This window comes from Salvelinus fontinalis, chromosome 13 (genome assembly GCF_029448725.1).
Source record: "Salvelinus fontinalis isolate EN_2023a chromosome 13, ASM2944872v1, whole genome shotgun sequence".
Classification (NCBI taxonomy): domain Eukaryota; kingdom Metazoa; phylum Chordata; class Actinopteri; order Salmoniformes; family Salmonidae; genus Salvelinus; species Salvelinus fontinalis.
Window position 1 is genome coordinate 11,818,673 of NC_074677.1, and position 19,914 is coordinate 11,838,586.

The 19,914-nt window shown below is 43.4% G+C and overlaps 2 protein-coding genes across 3 annotated transcripts; both read right to left on the minus strand.

Moving 5' to 3' along the window:
* Positions 1-9,869: 9,869 nt before the first annotated feature.
* Positions 9,870-15,137, minus strand: zgc:153990 (uncharacterized protein LOC768125 homolog). The gene is made up of 5 exons (XM_055941722.1): positions 14,313-15,137; positions 13,227-13,439; positions 12,424-12,951; positions 12,251-12,304; positions 9,870-10,938 (listed from the first exon to the last, which is right to left on the minus strand). The coding sequence occupies exons 2-5, from the start codon at positions 13,351-13,353 to the stop codon at positions 10,496-10,498; spliced, it is 1,152 nt and encodes a 383-aa protein (XP_055797697.1). The 5' UTR covers positions 13,354-13,439; positions 14,313-15,137; the 3' UTR covers positions 9,870-10,495.
* A 93-nt stretch (positions 15,138-15,230) lies between these two features.
* On the minus strand, positions 15,231-19,482 carry LOC129868096 (calpain small subunit 1-like). Of its 2 annotated transcripts, XM_055941732.1 has the most exons (11): positions 19,331-19,479; positions 18,574-18,649; positions 18,079-18,115; positions 17,879-17,971; positions 17,562-17,619; positions 17,272-17,336; positions 17,060-17,128; positions 16,805-16,883; positions 16,448-16,564; positions 15,968-16,026; positions 15,231-15,788 (listed from the first exon to the last, which is right to left on the minus strand). In XM_055941732.1, the coding sequence occupies exons 2-11, from the start codon at positions 18,618-18,620 to the stop codon at positions 15,762-15,764; spliced, it is 651 nt and encodes a 216-aa protein (XP_055797707.1). In that variant the 5' UTR covers positions 18,621-18,649; positions 19,331-19,479; the 3' UTR covers positions 15,231-15,761. The 2 variants fall into 2 exon arrangements, with proteins under 2 accessions (XP_055797707.1, XP_055797706.1); XM_055941731.1 differs by having other exon boundaries at positions 15,231-16,026; positions 19,331-19,482.
* Positions 19,483-19,914: the final 432 nt, after the last annotated feature.

Here is a 19,914-nt window from a genome sequence, read left to right on the forward strand (position 1 = left end):
GGGGGAGAGAGAGCGGAGGTTGGGACGGCGCGATACCATCCGAGTAGGGGCAGTGTGGGAAGTGTTGGATGAGAGCGAGAGGGAGAAGGATACAAGGTAGTGGTCGGAGACTTGGAGGGGAGTTGCAATGAGGTTAGTGGAAGAACAGCATCTAGTAAAGATGAGGTCAAGCGTATTGCCTGCCTTGTGAGTAGGGGGGGAAGGTGAGAGGGTGAGGTCAAAAGAGGAGAGGAGTGGAAAGAAGGAGGCAGAGAGGAATGAGTCAAAGGTAGACATGGGGAGGTTAAAGTCACCCAGAACTGTGAGAGGTGAGCCGTCCTCAGGAAAGGAGCTTATCAAGGCATCAAGCTCATTGATGAACTCTCCAAGGGAACCTGGAGGGCGATAAATGATAAGGATGTTAAGCTTGAAAGGGCTGGTAACTGTGACAGCATGGAATTCAAAGGAGGCGATAGACAGATGGGTAAGGGGAGAAAGAGAGAATGACCACTTGGGAGAGATGAGGATCCCGGTGCCACCACCCCGCTGACCAGAAGGTCTCGGGGTGTGCGAGAACACGTGGGCAGACGAAGAGAGAGCAGTAGGAGTAGCAGTGTTATCTGTGGTGAGCCATGTTTCCGTCAGTGCCAGGAAGTCGAGGGACTGGAGGGACGCATAGGCTGAGATGAGCTCTGCCTTGTTGGCCGCAGATCGGCAGTTCCAGAGGCTACCGGAGACCTGGAACTCCACGTGGGTCGTGCGGGCTGGGACCACCAGGTTAGGGTGGGCGCGGCCACGCGGTGTGAAGCGTTTGTATGGTCTGTGCAGAGAGGAGAGAACAGGGATAGACAGACACATGGTTGACAGGCTACAGAAGAGGCTACGCTAATGCAAAGGAGATTAGAATGACAAGTGGGCTACACGTCTCGAATGTTCAGAAAGTTAAGCTTACGTTGCAAAAAATAAGAATAAAATACAAGATCTTATTGACTAAAATGATATAGTACTGCTGGCTGGTGAAGTAGCCTGGCTAGCAGTGGCTACGTTGTTGAAAGTGAAGCTGGCTAGGTAACCTCGACAATTTCACTAAATTTCTCTAAACTACACAATTATCATGGATACAAGGACAGGAAAGACAACTAGCTAACACTACGCTAATCAAGTCGTTCCGTTGTAATGTAAGTTTCTACAGTGCTGCTATTCGGTAGAGGTTGGCTAGCTAGCAGTGTTGGCTAGGTAGGAGGACGGCAGCGCGGCAGGCGAAAAATAGCTGGCTAGCTAACCGATAATTACTCAAAGCTACGCAATTATCTTAGATAAAAAGATAGCAAAGAAAACGATGTAGCTAGCTAACACTACACAAGTCAAGTCGTTCCGTTGTAATGTAATCGTTTCTACAGTGCTGCTAATCGGTGGCTAGCTGGCTAGCTAGCAGGGTTGACTACGTTACGTTAGGGCGAGAATACCTGGCTAGCGAACCTCAGCGAACCTTGATAACTACACAATTATCACCGATACAAAGACGGCTATGTAGCCAGCTAAGTAGCTAGCTAAGATCGAACAAATACAAATCAAAGATAGCAAAGACAACTGTGTAGTCAGCCAACACTACACTGATCAAGTCGTTCCGTTGTAATGCACTCGTTTCTACAATGCTGCTATTCGGTGGCAAGCTGGCTAGCTAGCAGTGTTTGGCTACGTTGCGTTACGTTAGGGCGAAAATAGCTGGCTGGCGAACCTCAATAACTACACAATTATGTTTGATGCAAAGACGGCTATGTAGCTAGCTAAGATCAAACAAATCAAACCGTTGTACTGTAGTGAAAATGAAAATCAGACCGTTGTACTATAATGAAATGTAATGAAAAGTTTATACTACTATTCGGTAGACGGTGGACGTTTGCTAGCTGCTGGGCAGATAGCAGTGTGGACTACGATAGACGACGGAATACGATAATTACGCAATTATCTTTTATACACAGACGGCTAAGTAGCTAGCTAAGAAGAAATTGCTAAGGTTAGACAAATTAAACCGTTGTACTATAATGAAATGTAATGAAAATGAAATGAAAATTTATACTACCTGCAGAGCGAATGCAGAGCGAATGCAAATGCGACCGCTCGCTCCAAACCGGATGTCATGACGATCACTGTACATGGAGTATAAAACCTCAGCCATGTAGCAGTGTTCACTGGACTTGGTGACTTCGAAATGCAGCCTCCCACTGGTCCAAAATGCATGAACCACTGGTTCAATGGAGAGCCAACGTGCGGCACACATCTTGGTTATCTGTAAAGGTTTCTCCCCACAGTTGATGGTCTCATATATGGCCTTGTAGGCCCCCCTGCGCTTTGGAGACACTGAAAACCAGTTATAAGTCTCTCGTACCAAGTACTCCACACTACGGGGGATGGTGTCATTGGAAGCATGACTTATTGCAAGCTGCAGAGAGTGGCACACACAGCGAATAAGAACCAGATATTTGAGGCCATACTCCTCCTTCAGCACTTTATGGACCCCATTGTTAATCCCCGTCATAACAGAGGCATTGTCAGTCCCTATCCCCAGGAGTTTCTCTTTTTTCAAGACAACATTTCTCGACGAAAGCCACAATAGCACGGGCTATAGATTTGGCATCTCCTCCCTCCAACTCAACAAGCCCCAGAAATGTTGATACAATTGTCTGCTTGGTGTCACTAAAGTACCTTATCACAACCCCCAGGTACTTAACACTTACATCCATGGACTCATTGAGGAGGGGGCTGAAACGCTGGTCACCCACATCTGCGACCAACTTTTTCAGAAAGTATGGTGCTAGAACACCATTAATCATTCTCTCCAAGGTGGCTTAGCAGTTCAGACGTCTTTTCCGTATTGTCTTGTCGTGTCCTGTATATATATATATATATTTACACCTTTTCTTCACATATCTTTTATTTATTTTATTATCCAAGAACTCAACTACAAAAGCTTTCCTGCAAAAGCTTTCCTGCAACCAACTTCACCAATTACAATAAGTAATATTTACCTCAATCTGAAAATCCATCGTGGAAGATAGCCAGGGGCTAATTCAGAAGCTAGCCTGATAGCTAACCAGAAGCTACTCCGATAGCTAGCCAGAAGCTAATCTGTAGCTGCCCCGAAATTAGCCGGTTTGCTAGCTAGCGTTGGTGTTTCAGCTGCCCACGTTTTGCGGTCATCAGCTATTCCTTTAGCTCGATAATCTACCGGCACTTTTGTGCAACGCGACTCGGACCGGAGCATTCCGGGACTTTTTTTCTCCCAGTTTCCCCGGATTCCAACCGCAGGCTCTGGACACTTGCACCTTGATTTCGCAGCTAGCTAGCTGCATACCGTGTGACTATTGGCTTACGTCGACCCCGGAGCAAACTCAAATCATGCTGGAGCTAGCCAGCTGAGGAGTTCCATCACCATCCGGACCCGTTTCTTTTGTTGCTGCTGCAGATACGGAACCCCACCGGGCCTTCACGACTGACTGCCGACGTTATCTGCCCGAGGGATTTATCCAACCGGCAAATCCGTCCCGACGTTACCTGAACGCTCACCTGAGGCCCGCTAATCGTTAGCTGTCCTATCGGCTGCTATCTGAACAAAACCCCACTACACGGAACCTACCGACGGAAACGCACGAGGTATCTACAAACAGACCTCCATCCTATGCTGCTACCGATAGCCATATACCCGGCCAGCTGTCTGGATCGCCACGACCCCAACCAACCTCTACTCACTGGACCCTTACTGATCACTCGATTAAGCATGCCTCTCCTTAATGTAAATATGCCTTGTCCATTGCTGTTCTGGTTAGTGTTTATTGGCTTATTTCACTGTAGAGATTCTAGCCCTGCTCTCTATACCATATCCAACCTATCAGTTCCACCACCCACATATGCGATGACATCACCTGGTTTCAATGATGTTTCTAGAGACAAGATCTCTCTCATCATCACTCAATACCTAGGTTTACCTCCACTGTATTCACATCCTACCATACCTTTGTCTGTACATTATTCCTTTAAACTATTTTATCGCCCCCAGAAACTTCCTTTTACTCTCTGCTCTAGTAGCTCTAGGCGACCAATTCTCATAGCTTTTAGCCGTACCATTATCCTACTTCTCCTCTGTTCCTCTGGTGATGTAGAGGTGAATCCAGGCCCTGCAGTACCTGGCTCCACTCCTATTCCCCAGGCGCTCTCTTTTGATGACTTCTGTAACCGTAATAGCCTTGGCTTCATGCATGTTAACATTAGAAGCCTCCTCCCTAAGTTTGTTTTGTTCACTGCTTTAGCACACTCTACCAACCCGGATGTTTTAGCCGTGTCTGAATCCTGGCTTAGAAAGACCACCAAAAATTCAGACATTTTTATCCCCAATTACAATATTTTCAGACAAGATAGAACGGCCAAAGGGGGCGGTGTTGCAATCTACTGCAAAGACTGCCTGCAGAGTTCTGTTATACTATCCAGGTCTGTTCCCAAACAATTTGAACTTCTACTTTTAAAAATCCACCTCTCTAAAAACAAGTCTCTCACCGTTGCCGCCTGCTATAGACCACCCTCTGCCCCCAGCTGTGCTCTGGACACTATATGTGAACTGATTGCCCGCCATCTATCTTCAGAGCTCGTGCTGCTAGGCGACCTAAATTTGAACATGCTCAACACCCCAGCCACCCTACAATCTAAGCTTGATGCCCTCAATCTCACACAAATTATCAATGAACCTACCAGGTACCACCCCAATTCCGTAAACACGGGTACCCTCATAGATATCATCCTAACAAACTTGCCCTCCAAATACACCTCTGCTGTTTTCAACCAAGATCTCAGCGATCACTGCCTCATTGCCTGCATCCGTAATGGGTCAGCGGTCAAACGACCTCCACTCATCACTGTCAAACGCTCCCTGAAACACTTCAGCGAGCAGGCCTTCCTAATCGACCTGGCCGGGATATCCTGGAAGGATATTGATCTCATCCCGTCAGTAGAGGATGCCTGGTCATTTTTTTAAAATGCCTTCCTCACCATCTTGAATAAGCATGCCCCATTCAAGAAATTTAGAACCAGGAACAGATATAGCCCTTGGTTCTCTCCTGACCTGACTGCCCTTAACCATCAGAAAAACATCCTATGGCGTTCTGCATTAGCATCGAACAGCCCCCGTGATATGCAACTTTTCAGGGAAGCCAGAAACCAATATACACAGGCAGTTAGAACAGCCAAGGCTAGCTTTTTCAAGCAGAAATTTGCTTCCTGCAACACAAATTCAAAAAAGTTCTGGGACACCGTAAAGTCCATGGAGAATAAGAACACCTCCTCCCAGCTTCCAACCGCTCTGAAGATAGGAAACACTGTCACCACTGACAAATCCACTATAATTGAGAATTTCAATAAGCATTTTTCTACGGCTGGCCATGCTTTCCACCTGGCTGCCCCTACCCCGGACAACAGCACTGCCCTCCCCTCTGCTACTCGCCCAAGCCTTCCCCATTTCTCTTTCTCCCAAATACAGTCAGCTGATGTTCTTAATGAGCTGGAAAATCTGGACCCTTACAAATCAGCCGGGCTAGATAATCTGGACCCTTTCTTTCTAAAACTATCTGCTGAAATTGTTGCCACCCCTATTACTAGCCTCTTCAACCTCTCTTTCGTGTCGTCTGAGATCCCCAAAGATTGGAAAGCAGCTGCGGTTATCCCCCTCTTCAAAGGGGGGGACACCCTTGACCCTAACTGCTACAGACCTATATCTATCCTACCCTGCCTTTCTAAGGTCTTCGAAAGCCAAGTCAACAAACAGATTACCGACCATTTCGAATCACACCACACCTTCTCCGCTATGCAATCTGGTTTCAGAGCTGGTCATGGGTGCACCTCAGCCACGCTCAAGGTCATAAACGATATCGTAACCGCCATCGATAGGAAACAATACTGTGCAGCCGTATTCATTGACCTGGCCAAGGCTTTTGACTCTGTCAATCACCACATCCTCATTGGCAGACTCGACAGCCTTGGTTTCTCTAATGATTGCCTCGCCTGGTTCACCAACTACTTCTGTGATAGAGTTCAGTGTGTCAAATCGGAGGGTCTGTTGTCCGGGCCTCTGGCAGTCTCAATGGGGGTGCCACAGGGTTCAATTCTTGGACCGACCCTCTTCTCTGTTTACATCAATGATGTCGCTCTTGCTGCTGGTGATTCTCTGATCCACCTCTACGCAGACGACACTATTCTGTATACTTCTGGCCCTTCTTTTGACACTGTGTTAACAACCCTCCAGGCGAGCTTCAATGCCATACAACTCTCCTTCCGTGGCCTCCAACTGCTCTTAAATACAAGTAAAACCAAATGCATGCTCTTCAACCGATCGCTGCCTGCTCCTGCCCGCCTGTCCAACATCACTACTTTGGACGGCTCTGACTTAGAATATGTGGACAACTACAAATACCTAGGTGTCTGGTTAGACTGTAAACTCTCCTTCCAGACCCACATCAAACATCTCCAATCCAAAGTCAAATCTAGAATTGGCTTCCTATTCCGCAACAAAGCATCCTTTACTCATGCTGCCAAACATACCCTTGTAAAACTGACCATCCTACCAATCCTCGACTTCGGTGATGTCATTTACAAAATTGCCTCCAAAACCCTACTCAATAAATTGGATGCAGCCTATCACAGTGCCATCCGTTTTGTCACCAAAGCCCCATATACTACCCACCACTGCGACCTGTACACTCTCGTTGGCTGGCCCTCGCTTCATACTCGTCGCCAAACCCACTGGTTCCAGGTCATCTACAAGACCCTGCTAGGTAAAGTCCCCCCTTATCTCAGCTCGCTGGTCACCATAGCAGCACCTACCTGTAGCACGCGCTCCAGCAGGTATATCTCTCTAGTCACCCCCAAAACCAATTCTTCCTTTGGACGCCTCTCCTTCCAGTTCTCTGCTGCCAATGACTGGAACGAACTACAAAAATCTCTGAAACTGGAAACACCTATCTCCCTCACTAGCTTTAAGCACCAGCTGTCAGAGCAGCTCATAGATTACTGCACCTGTACATAACCCATCTACAATTTAGCCCAAACAACTACCTCTTTACCTACTGTATTTATTTATTAATTTATTTTGCTCCTTTGCACCCCATTATTTCTGTCTCTACTTTGCACTTTCTTCCAATGCAAACCAACCATTCCAGTGTTTTTTAGTTTTTATTTTACTTGCTGTGTTGTACTCACTTCGCCTCCATGGCCTTTTTATATTTTATTTATTTATACATATCTGTTTGCCTTCACCTCCCTTATCTCACCTCACTTGCTCACATTGTATATAGACTTATTTTTTTTTCACTGTATTATTGACTATATGTTTGTTTTTACTCCATGTGTAACTATGTGTTGTTGTATGTGTCGAACTGCTTTGCTTTATCTTGGCCAGGTCGCAATTGTAAATGAGAACGTGTTCTTAATTTGCCTACCTGGTTAAATAAAGGTTAAAAAAATAAAAATAAAATTCTGTGCATTTTGAAGTGGGTAGCAGCAGTGGAGTCTGAGAAAGCAGCTCTACATGCTTCTCCAATGTGATCACATGTCAGCATGGAACAGTGTTCAGCGATAGCTAATGCCATGGTGGCCTCAGCCTTTTTTGCGGAGTAAATTTTTTTACCCATAAATTTTAGGCTTGTTTTGGCTGGAACTGTTATAAGGCTTTGCCTTTTGAGTATGTTTTTGAGTTGTCATGTGTTTTTTTACATCACTAAGTTTGGCATAGAAATCAGCCTTACAATACAGGCAGTATGCCCGAGTATTATCTCCAATAAACAGCTTCAACCAGCCTTTGAATTCAGGGTTTGATTCCCACTCCTTTCTGTATTTTTGAGTGTACAGTTTAGACTGAGACATGAGCTAGCCAGCTAGATGTTTAGCTTATGTCACAGAGAGAAACACACACACAATGGACAATGTGAGTAAGTGACTGAGGCTGTGTGAGTCAAATGCAGTGAATTATTTTAGACAAAGAACATTTTAAATTTACATCAGGGCGGGATCAGCCAGCGGTGGCTTCCCGCATGTGCGATTCATTTGCAGTCTGGACGCAGAGGGGTGAACATCTCCTGCTCTGACTGCAGCTGGGAGGGACTGTGAGTGCTTTGGGACATGGGACATGGCTGCTCGCTGAAAAGAGTAAGAACGATACATGCTTTCACGTCAGTCTCCAAAAGTCTCCAATAACACCAGAAAAAGTCGCTAGATTTGTCGCTAGTCGATTTTTTGAAAATGTGTCGCAAGAGGGGTCTGCTAAATATAGCAACAAAGTCGCTAAGTTGGCAACACTGCTCGCTCCCTTGGCAACGGTCCGACTCGCACTGGCACATGACGTGTACACACAAAGGCGCACGTGGTTGGATTTTATGTACAGTAGAATGTCAAAGATACGAACCTAAGAGTTAGACTGACCGGAGTTACGGACTGACCGTTCAACCGAACGGGCAATATCAAACCAGGATATGCAATAACAAAGTAAATGAATTTTGCCTTTTAAACATTGCCTACATGTGCTAAAGGATCAAAAATCAAATATGCAATCGAAATTGTTCATATGGATTTTAAGTGAATGGCAAAGGTGCATAAAGATACTTTTGTATATAGTTTGTGTACACCTCTTCTGCTATTTCAGCCACACCCTTTGCTGACAGGTATATAAAATTGAGCACACAGCCATGCAATCTCCATAGACAAACATTGGTAATAGAATGGCCTTACTGAAGAACTCAGTGACTTTCAACGTAGCACACCGACATAGGATAGCTACCTTTCCAACAAGTCAGTTTGTCAAATTTCAGTCCGGCTAGAGCTGCCCCGGTCAACTGTAAGTGCTGTTATTGTGAAGTGGAAACGTCTAGAAGCAGGCCACAAAAGCGCACAGAATGGGACCGCAGAAGCACGTAGCTACGAGTTCTAAACTACCTCTGGAAGCAACGTCAGCACAAGAACTGAATGCAGTGCCAACTATAAAGTTTGGTGGAGGAATAATGGTCTGGGGCTGTTCATGGTTCGGGCAAGACCAGACCACTTAGTTCAAGTGAAGGGAAATGTTAACACTACAGCATACAATGACATTCTAGACAATTCTGTGTTTCCAACTTTGTGGCACCAGTTTGGGGAAGGCCCTTTCTTGTTTTAGCTTAATACCCTGTGCACAAAGCAAGGTCCATACAGAAATGGTTTGTCGAGATCGGTGTGGAAGAACTTGACTGGCCTGCACAGAGCCCTGACCTCAACCCCATCGTTCACCTTTGGGATGAATTGGAACGCCGACTGTGAGCCAGGCCTAATCGCCCAACAATATTCCCTGACCTCACTAATGCTCTTGTGGCTGAATGGAAGCAAGTCCCCACAGCAATGTTCCAACATCTACTGGAAAGCCTTCCCAGAAGAGTAGAGGCTGTTATAGCAGCAAAGGGGGACCAACTCCATATTAATGCCCATGATTTTGGAATGAGATGTTCAGGTGTCCACATCATTTTGGTCATGTAGTGTATGATGTCTCAATATGTCATGGTTTTACTACAATCCATCGAGTTATCTACAGCGTGCGACATGGTTCCATGTGCCAATAAATCGGCACCATTTACTTTTTGGTTTTTCAAATTGCCTACGTCTTGAAGCCAAAATTGGCATCATGTATACTGTGCTAATGACTTCACAAAAAATGTGTAACAGAGCAATGTACAATACATAAATTTGGGTAAACAAGGCATTTGCCGGCACCTTTATGAACCTCCACTATTGGAAAGTTAGACATTTAAGGCTTCTGAATGACCTGCATTCCCAATAAGTTTGTGTCTCCGAAGTCCTACTGTATAATAAGAGCAATTTAAAGTCAGTTTACAGCAGTTATCAATGATATTTATTTACATGTTCTACAATATCTCCGTACAATAGTACATAAGGAGACTACATCAACATAGTAGACAAAATGAGAATTTGTTTAAAACTGTCTCACATAAAAAAGACATACAGAAATCAGTCCATAATCTCAAGAAGTATGCACGCCTTTACAAATGACGGGGCCTTATCGCTCTAACATGTTAATCAGATAGAACCTGTTTTCAACATGATACAACAGGACACTTTAGAAAACATTTCACATTATTACCCCACTCTAAAATTAGGCAAGTTTTAGAATCTTTCTGAGCCTTAAACTAGACTCCATTTTAATGATCTGAGAAATGGGTGAAGAAACAAATAGGCTCTTAATTTTTGCAAGAAACCCCTAATTCTGCTTTGAGTTTCTGTATTTCCCTTGGAGGGATAACACACAGTTCATAATTTAAACATTTACGCAGACAGTATTGTTACTCTTATAAAATACAGTAACTCGGAACACAACCCACTAAAAATGTCTGGAGTAAATGACTCAATGAAAGAAATGGAACAACCTTGTACCCAGTGTAAAGGAACACACCCGTCCAGCTCCACAGGAGGGGCAGATAGTGCAGCAACGTCTGGGCTATAGGGCCGGGCGTCCATTGAGCTTGTCATGCATGAGGGCCAGGGCCCCACTGGTGAAGTCTCGGAGTATGTGCATCGTCTCCCGCTGCAGCTGCAGCGACTCACGCACAAACTCCTGCTGTGTCTCGGCCAGCTGCTGCACTGACTCGGACAGCAGTTCCAGGGAGCGCGAGACCGTCTCTAGCGCGGTGTTGGTGGCGTGCTGCTCCTGAATGCTCAGCGAGGCGCTCTGCAACATGCTATCCCTGGCGTTCCGAGGTGGCTGGCCTGCTGTAGGTGGTGCGGCGGAGAACGATGAGGGCGAGGGCTGGGTGCCTGTGGAGGGGTGTGGGCCGCTGCCGCTCCCCTGGTTGTCCTCCGTGAGGCTGGACGTCTGTGAGGTGGAAGGGGGCAGCTCGTCCTGACGCTCATCGTCTGTCTGCCCAAACTGGTTCTCAGTGTCTGGGGAAAGGCAAGAGGTGACACTGAACTTGTGCGTGTGTTTGAGGTTACACATACCACATAATGATGGGGGGGAAATCGATAGTTACACATCAGGATATACATTTTTACGATATCGTATTGACACTATCGCAATATTTTTGCGCTAGTTGGCTGTAACTGCACCAAAACTCCGGTATTTTTTATTCATAGCTTGTTATCCATCTTTTGAAATAGGTTTTCAGCACTTATTTCCATGACTGATAAAAGTAGTTTTCTCATGGCTCTTGTCCCTCCGCAGCAGACATACAGTGCCTTCAGAAAATATTCATACCCCTCTACTTATTCCACTTGATTATAGCCTGAATTCAAAATGGATAAAATAGTTTTTTTGTCCTCACCCATCTATACACAATACCCCATGACAAAATGAAAATATTTAGAATTTTTTGTAAATGTATTAAATACAGAAATAACTCTTAAAAAGTATTCACACCCAGAGTCAATACATGTTAAAAATCACTTTTGGCAGTGATTACAGCCGAGTCTTTCTGGGTAAGTAACAGAGCTTTGCACACCTGAATTGTACAACATTTGCACATTCTTTTAAATTCTTCAAGCTCTGTCAAGGTGGATGTTGATCATTGCTACAAAGCCATTTAAGTATTGCTATAGATTTAAGCCGATTTAAGTAAACTGTAACTAGGCCACTCAGGAAGATTCAATGTCGTCTTGGTAAGCAACTCCAGTGTATATTTGGCCTTGTGCTTTAGGTTGTCCTTTTGAAAGGTGAATTTGTCTCCCAGTGTCTGTTGGGAAGCAGACAAAGCACACAGGTTTTCCTCTAGGATTTTGCCTGTGCTTAGCTCTATTCCCCTTTTTTTTGTGTTATCCAAAATTAGAATTAAAAAAAAATCCCTAGTCCTTGCCTATGTCAAGCATACCCTTAATATGATGGTGCCACCACCATGCTTTAAAATATGAAGTGGTACTCAGTGATGTGTTGTGTCTCAATTTAATCCAACTAAAATGCAGGCTGTAAATACAATGTGGAAAAAGTCAAGGGGGTGTGAGTACTTTCTGAAGGCACTGTATGGTGAGCAGTATGTTTGGAACATCGAATCTCAATACATATCGTATCAGCACATAAGTATCGTGATATCGTATCGTGAGGTCCCTGGCAATTCCCAGCCCTTATACCACACATCCGGCAGTATTTCACAAGCGTATTTCTAGTACTGCAATACCAGACAAATCAGACCCTGTAGACAAATAAACAGAGTTGAATGTTGGGTCAACGCGCCACACTGCATGCATGCAAATACACTCTTACCTTCACCAGTGGGTATCTCGTACTGCATTTCATAAGAGGGATGTGACGAATCTCCTGCAACAGAAAATCTAATAAGTGAATATGCACCCTTGATAACCCCTCACCTTGAAAGGTGTGTGTGGTGTATAAATTGAACAACCCAGACCGTTCCAGTTTCAAAGTAGATAACTCACTGGACGAGCCACTGTAGGTTGGCATAGAATGGTCATCTTTGGCTTGAACCGGGGGTATGGGTGTGTGGCCAGGGCCCGGCATCCCCATGGAAAAGGACATGGGCATGGCCGAGGAAAGCGTGGAGGGTGGTGGCATCGAGACGTCTATTCCTTCATTGGGGTAACTGTGTATCCCCGCCATGTCCTCTTCCTCGTCCTCCTCCTCTGGTCCTTCATCATCATCTCCCTCCTTGAAAGCCCCATAATGGAGACCTGGCACCCGGCTTCGCTTCCCATCCAGCTCCAAGATCTGATGCACAATGTTCTCTGTGGGGCTGAGGTCGCGGGACAGCCGCGAGTTGATCCCCTTGAAATTGGCCCCCGACCGCATGGCGGCCACCTTACGCTTGGTGTCGCACTTAAGGTCGGACCACTTCTTGATGATCTCGATGACCTCACGCTGGCTCTCCCCGATCTCATTCACACTGGCCGTGATCTCCGCCCACACGCGCTTCTTCACATCCGTTGGTACACCGCGGTTAAACTTCCCTGTAAGAGTCAGAGGGACAATTAATAAGAAAAGGATCAGATGCTGGTGTTTGGTTGGCCATACATACGAGTGTCTAAGAGGAGCTGGTACTTGAGCATAAGACAAGAGTTACTGTGCATCTGCAAAATTAAAGCCTGACCACGTGTCTAAATTCTGAAAAGAAACACAGGCATGAGCCTGGGATGACACCCAAATTGGGACAAGGTTTTAAACAACAACAAAAAATGTTATCATCACATCAACATGAAGTGCTGCAGGGTACAGAGGTACATACCGACAACGATGTGCCGATTCTTCTTCACTTCATCCAGGAGGATGTGGACCTCACTGAAGGTAAAGCGAGCTTTTCTCTTTTTGAACCGCGTGACACTGTCCTCATTGAAGAAGTGCGAGGCAGACATCTTCCACAATACCTCTTATCTCTGGTCTGCTTCTTTCTCTCTGGTCTCTGCCTTCAGTCCTCCTAGTAGGGATACTACTAGCTCTTCTGGAGCCAAAAATGTAACTCATAATAATACATCACTGGACCTCTATCTAATACCCAACAGCGTACAACTAAAAGGAAACATTTGATACTGAATACAAATATCAGATTACAAAATAACATACTTTGAGTAACTGTTGATTGATAATATAATAAGGTGGATAAGGTGAAGATCAGCAAGTGCATCTAAATTCAGCTACAGTAAAGTGTGTCCGCGAATGAGCGTCTGTATTCATTAGCTAGTTAATTGAATTCAATTTGGTTCCCCCAATCACAACATTGCATGACAGAATCATGAATACAAACCTTGCACCCTAGAAATTACTTGCACAGCTGTCTGAAAGTCTAGCGCAATCCCTTTGTTGACCAGTCATCAGCCTGTCTTGCCAAGAAGACAGACGCAACCCGATTATCATCGTCAGACAGCAGTCAGTGCTCTCTTGATTTAGCTCGGTTTACGGGCTAGACTGCTAGCTAGCTACATTAGTTCACGTTAACTTACCCGTACCCCCAAAAAAATGTACTTGTTAGTTAACTAGCTATAGCTAGCTATAGCTAACTAGGATGTTATCTATGCGATAGCGGTGAAACCGGTTAGTAACTGCGATATGGTAACAAATATTTGCACTTTTTAAAAACACAATGCCTTAACATCGAAAATGCCGTTACTGCTCATTGTTCACATTTTGGGCGTTTTTTTTTCGTGAACAAGTAAGCTAGCTAGCTAATGTTAGCTAGTCACGTCTTAACAAGATTGTAGCTAGCAAACGTTTGCGCACGCATTGTCGCCTCTTCATTCATTTTACGAGACTGAAAAATAAAATACCACCAAAATAGGCTAGATATTTGTAATATTGCTATGCAGTATAGTTTTACCTTTGAGGGAAAGAAAGGTTGTGATTTCTGCGATTAGTCCGAAAACTTCGTAGTTAGCTAGCCACAGTCCGATGTCTCGCGCTAGTTTGTACGCAAGCTCAGTACGTGTTTTTTCTGGTATGAGAAAGAAGTCCTGCGACTGACCACAATGCGCGAGGTATGGCGCTGTTGCAATCATACGTTGAAAGGACAAAAGCACGGAATCACTTAACTTTCCCAAGCACCTAAAAAAAAATATGAATATAAAAGTAGCTAATATGCTTTTCATCATAATGAAGAAACAGTGGTCAAGTTAACCACGACGGGTGATACACATGTATTAATCCAGCCATCAGGTAAACGCATCAACCCTTATTCCCAGAGCATGGGTGAAACAAAATGATGAAATGTTAGCCATCCAGGGCATCGAACGTAACTCAAACGAAAGCCCGCAGCATCATCAAGGACCCCACACACCCCAGCCATGAGCTGTTCACTCCCTTACTGTTGGGCATATGTTATCAGAGGATGAAGTCCGATATCAACTGGTTCAGACTGCCGAACACTTGAACTGGTTGACCACCTGCACTTTGGCACATACATTCACGCAACTGCTGCTACCAGATATGTTATTGCTAAATACCGCACAATTTTTAAACACTTAAATATTGGACTATAAATTGTGCCTTCCTGTATTATGGTAAAATGCTTATTCTATTTAACCATTTACTTTATGTTCGTATTTTGTTATTGTTGAAGGAACCCGTAAGTAAGCATTTCATTGGACAGGGTATACCATGTTTATCCTGTACATATGACTAATAAAACTTTGTAGATGAGTAGGCTTGAGGTGTTGAAATAACACACGCACTACATTGTTAGGACTACTTAATTCCATACAAAATGACACTGGTCATTTCAAAGACAGTAACAGTTCAGTGACTTATGGCAACAGTTACCAAATCCTTTAATGGCATCTGTTGGTTTCATGAAGCAATGGCACAAACCACATTTTTCTTGTTAGACATAAAAACTAACATTGTGCTGGCATTATTATGTGTCACAGTTATAGACTATTTCAGAAATGGCTTGTAAATGATTACCATTTGAGAGCTATTGGAAAGAACCTCTACACAGGCTATGGCTGTCTTTTCTTCAATTCAAAAGGAAAACAAGCAGATACTCTTGGTTGAATGCAAGACCTGCATCGAATGGCCCAGAGGTTCTCAATGTCAGCCCATAGAACCGCTGTGTGTGCAGCTTTTAGTTCCCACGTTAGTCTACAACTCCCCTTTTGTTGTTTGAAAAATACTGTATTCACATTGTGTAGGTTGCAAATAATGTAGAGAAACCTGCATACACTGGGGGACTGGTTGACTGGCACAGGGCGTCCATGGAGTGGTCTAAAACACAGCATGAAGTAGAGAGAAATGGAGTGGTATTGTAAACACCTGTAGGCATGTCCTAAGCTCAGGAGTACATGGTCAACTGGAGCCACTGCAAAGAAACAAATTAAAACAATTGTTTGACATCAACCCTGTACAATGGTGGGTTTTGACCTCTTGTGTGATAGGAACACATTGTACAGTGATGCCGATAACCAAAGTAGCTTTGCTAGGCTAACTACATTCAGAAAACCATCTCATTGGTACAGCTTGTAAGTGTGACATGCTTACCTCTTGAACATTGACCTTGATGGTTCCATTGTTATCCTTGTCTAAGGTGTTGAAGGCACCTGAAATCAGGAAGATACAATGGGGTACATAATCATTGGAATATTTTATTGGCAAAGCTGTTTTCTCTATTCAAAAGGCAGCTCTAATGAAGGCCTTGAGGTCAACACGTAAAGCTTAAGCTTATTAAAGAGCAGTGATACTATCAAGAGCAGTGTGCAGGGTTCTTATCTTATCAACTGTTACCATGTACCTGCAAAAAAAGATAGCTCAGATGTGCGACTGTCTTTTGAATAGAGAAAACTGCCAATAAAATATCCCAATGATTATGTACCCCATTATTTTCAAAAGGAGTACCATTAGTTGTGCTGACACATGTACCAAAAGGTTAATGCATATGGTTTTTATATCTAAACCCTATACAGAGCTAAAAGAACCCCTACCATGACGACGATATGGAAAAGAGCAGGGGATCAGACTTACGACACATAGCATCCAGTCTCACAAGACAGCCAATGTAGTTGTCAAAGTCCAGGTCCCCATTCTCTTCGCTGTATCTCCGGATGATCATCTGGAACAGCTGGTCGTTGAGGCGGAAGCCTGGGTCCAAACCATAGACATACATATTTAGGTTTTATGAATATCCTTGGTCAAAACTGAAATCTAAACCTTTAACCATGAAGCTGGAAACAGAGGATTGCAATCTCAAACACCACTTAAGAAGTTTTGACATTCAAAATGTATTCATATCACAGTGCAATGTTTTAAGAACATATGAGCTGTAACAAGTGTCTGCCAAACAGTGATATAAATCTTTCTGTGCTGTATGATATCTCTAACCTGCAACCCTGAAAGCGTTGGGAAGTTCATCTGCACCAATAATCCCGGAGCCATCAGTGTCATAAGTCTTATACACACCCTGAAAACAAAACAAAAACCTTTATATGTAGTATAATACATATTTGATTCAATTTCCATGGTTACACATGATCATACTTTCTAATAGTGCTAATACTCTCAAACTACTTTATTATTCAAATCAAGAAATAATGAGACAAATAGTTTTTACCAAGCTGGTGGAAATTAAATACTCACCTGCCATTTCTTGATATTGTTCCAGAGGTGTTTGAACTCATGAAATCCAAGCTTTCCAGTGCTGTCACTCTGCAACAGAGTTAAGGTTAACAAAAACCTGACGCTTACAGTGCTTTCGGAAAGTATTCATACACCTTCACTTTTCCACATTTTGTTAAGTCACAGCCTGGACCCTGACCCCCACCACAAACAGGTCATGACAGGAAGGATACATCCATGACTGCCACTATGCTCCTGCAGGACTCTATGCTAAACCCATCTGTCTTCAAGTCACCATCTGAAATTAAAAAGCAGCCAGATCACTCAGCGTATCATCCCCTTACTCACAAATACATATCAGCCTCACTGAGAAATTCATCAAGAATATTACATCTCAAACATGGCTTTCTGGGATAGAAAAGGATTGTCAATAAACAGGCATACGTAGAGACTTGCTTAAAGCACGCAAGCGTGTACATCCAGGCAGAGCCACACAAATAGACAGAATAGAACCCTGACTTACGTTTGGAAATAATTCTATTCAGGATGTTCATCAGTTCGATGGGGCTCACCTCCATGTCCTGAAGGAAAAGTTATTCATTTTAATTATTCCCAACATCGAAGCATAGCATGCATAGTGCATCTATTCACACTATTCAGTAGTGAATTTGAGCCATTAAATGAAGATCATCCTGCACCAAAGGCATTTCAGCAGTCAGTGCCTTTTTAATGGCAATGTGTATGGTTGCCACAAGGTGTTTACTTTTACAGAGGTACTATGAAGTTAAACCAAAATAGGAATATGGTGAGGGAGTAGTAGCAAGGAAATATCGTACTGACATCTCCAGCCAACTGCTGGAAGACTTTGCGAAACTGTCTTTCCTCATCACTCTCACTCTGCTCTGCATATGCAAGTGGCCTTCGTGGTGCGGGCTGCAGGATAACAATGTTCGGAAATTAGGAATTTATTGTTCAGGTTACTATTATCCATAACAACTGTGTATTCTGGTGATAAATTATGAAACAGCAATGCCACTCACTGGGTCAGAGGGCACAAAAGCAGCTGGATCAATATTGCTGAAGGGGACACAGGGGATATTAATAGGTTAGTCGCTGGGTAGCATTCCTAAGAGTGATAGCTATGCAGAGATATAGAGGCATTGATTGACTTGGTCAGTGGTAATAGCTGCAGTGACAACTAGCTGAAGAATCATGCTCCTGTCCAATATAGCTTAAACAATTAACACCTTGTATTCTCTCTTGATTCCAAACTGATTAAAACAGCACAGTGATAATATATTATCCATACCTGAAAGTCTATGCAATGATAGAACCAATTTAAGCAGTGCCAAATTCCTAAGATTAGACAACTTTCATTCCCCTTGCACCCACACAACCTAAAACGCCTCAACCCCTTTCCCATTTGGCAAAGCCCAGAAAACACTACTGACTACATTCCTGTGGTCAACATTGTTTATACATAATAAGCGCAAATGATTTAGAAGAGGTCCTTAGTACTATAGCCAGATCCTTACCTTACAACATCAAAAATGCCACCAATGAGTCTTTTAGCCAGAAACATCTTTAATCAATTTAATTTAATTTGTCAACCTGTAGAAGGGAAACAACAGATTAAAAACGTATTAGTTTCTAAAGTAGTTTGAAATAGCACTAATTATTAATTAATAGAGTCATAAATAACCAATGAAAATCGTATGGCAATCTCAAGAATAACGGAAGCCTAACAGTGTAGGCTAATGACTCAGTGTTGACACATAAGGACACACCCACTGCAAATATTTCACCCAACGACGCCTTGCCAATAAAATGCCCTGCAGACAATTTTTACGTTTCCAAATTGGCTGGTCTGCTTAAAAAGTCAAATGATCCTAAATTAGATACCCCAGCGAATTATACTTTATTTTATTTTATGTTAAACCAACGACAGCTAGTTAGATGGCTAATTGGCCGACCATTATACTATAGCCAGCTAAATTAACGTTAGCTTACAAAGTATGACAGCTACTGTAGGTCGGTCAAATGCCTGGTAGCCACACAACATCAATGCTACGAATATATTTTGTAGGATGGATGTCGGTTTAAAGAAATGTATGTCCTTTTTTGCAAGCCTACAAACCAGCTAGCTTGCCTGGACAGGAAGCAGCTAACGTTAACTAGCAGTGCGCTAATCTACTGTTAGTAGATTAAAGGCAAATCTTATATTAGAAAACGAGGATACACTAACACTATAATAACACTGACGTAATAAACATGTTAGGGGTATTTACTTACCAAGACTTCGTGGTGCCAGTGAGTGAACTTGTAAATAGAAAGAAGGATGTTACCCAAATTAACCAAGTTAGTAAAAGCGCCCACTGACGCTGTCAATCAAACGCGCTAGACGTGTCCCCCCGACCATGAGTGGATAATGAAAAGAAAAGGGATGTCTTTACCGCCAAGCATAACTTGACCACAAGAAGAAAATCTTTGCCACAAGCCTGATAAAACCACAAATTAAATACTATCATCTCTAACATATCTATATGGTTATCTGTACAAAAATATGAAAAACAAAAAATTATGAAGAACAATGGAACATTTATCTTGAAACATGTCAAATACTTATCTACACAACATGTGAGCAAGTTTCTAGCAAAACCTGAAAGGATGATTTGACATGGGAAATTGTCAGCAACATTTCACACAACGTTGACAATGTGAGAGCTGGTGATTGATTATAACTGCAAAGTGTGGACCAAAACGTCACTATATTGACAGGCTGGCTAAAGATTAGTACATTAGTACATTCAACAGCATCCCTTGCTCAATAAGACATATTCCTCATGTGAAAGTGAGGAATTATATTTTTTTAAGAC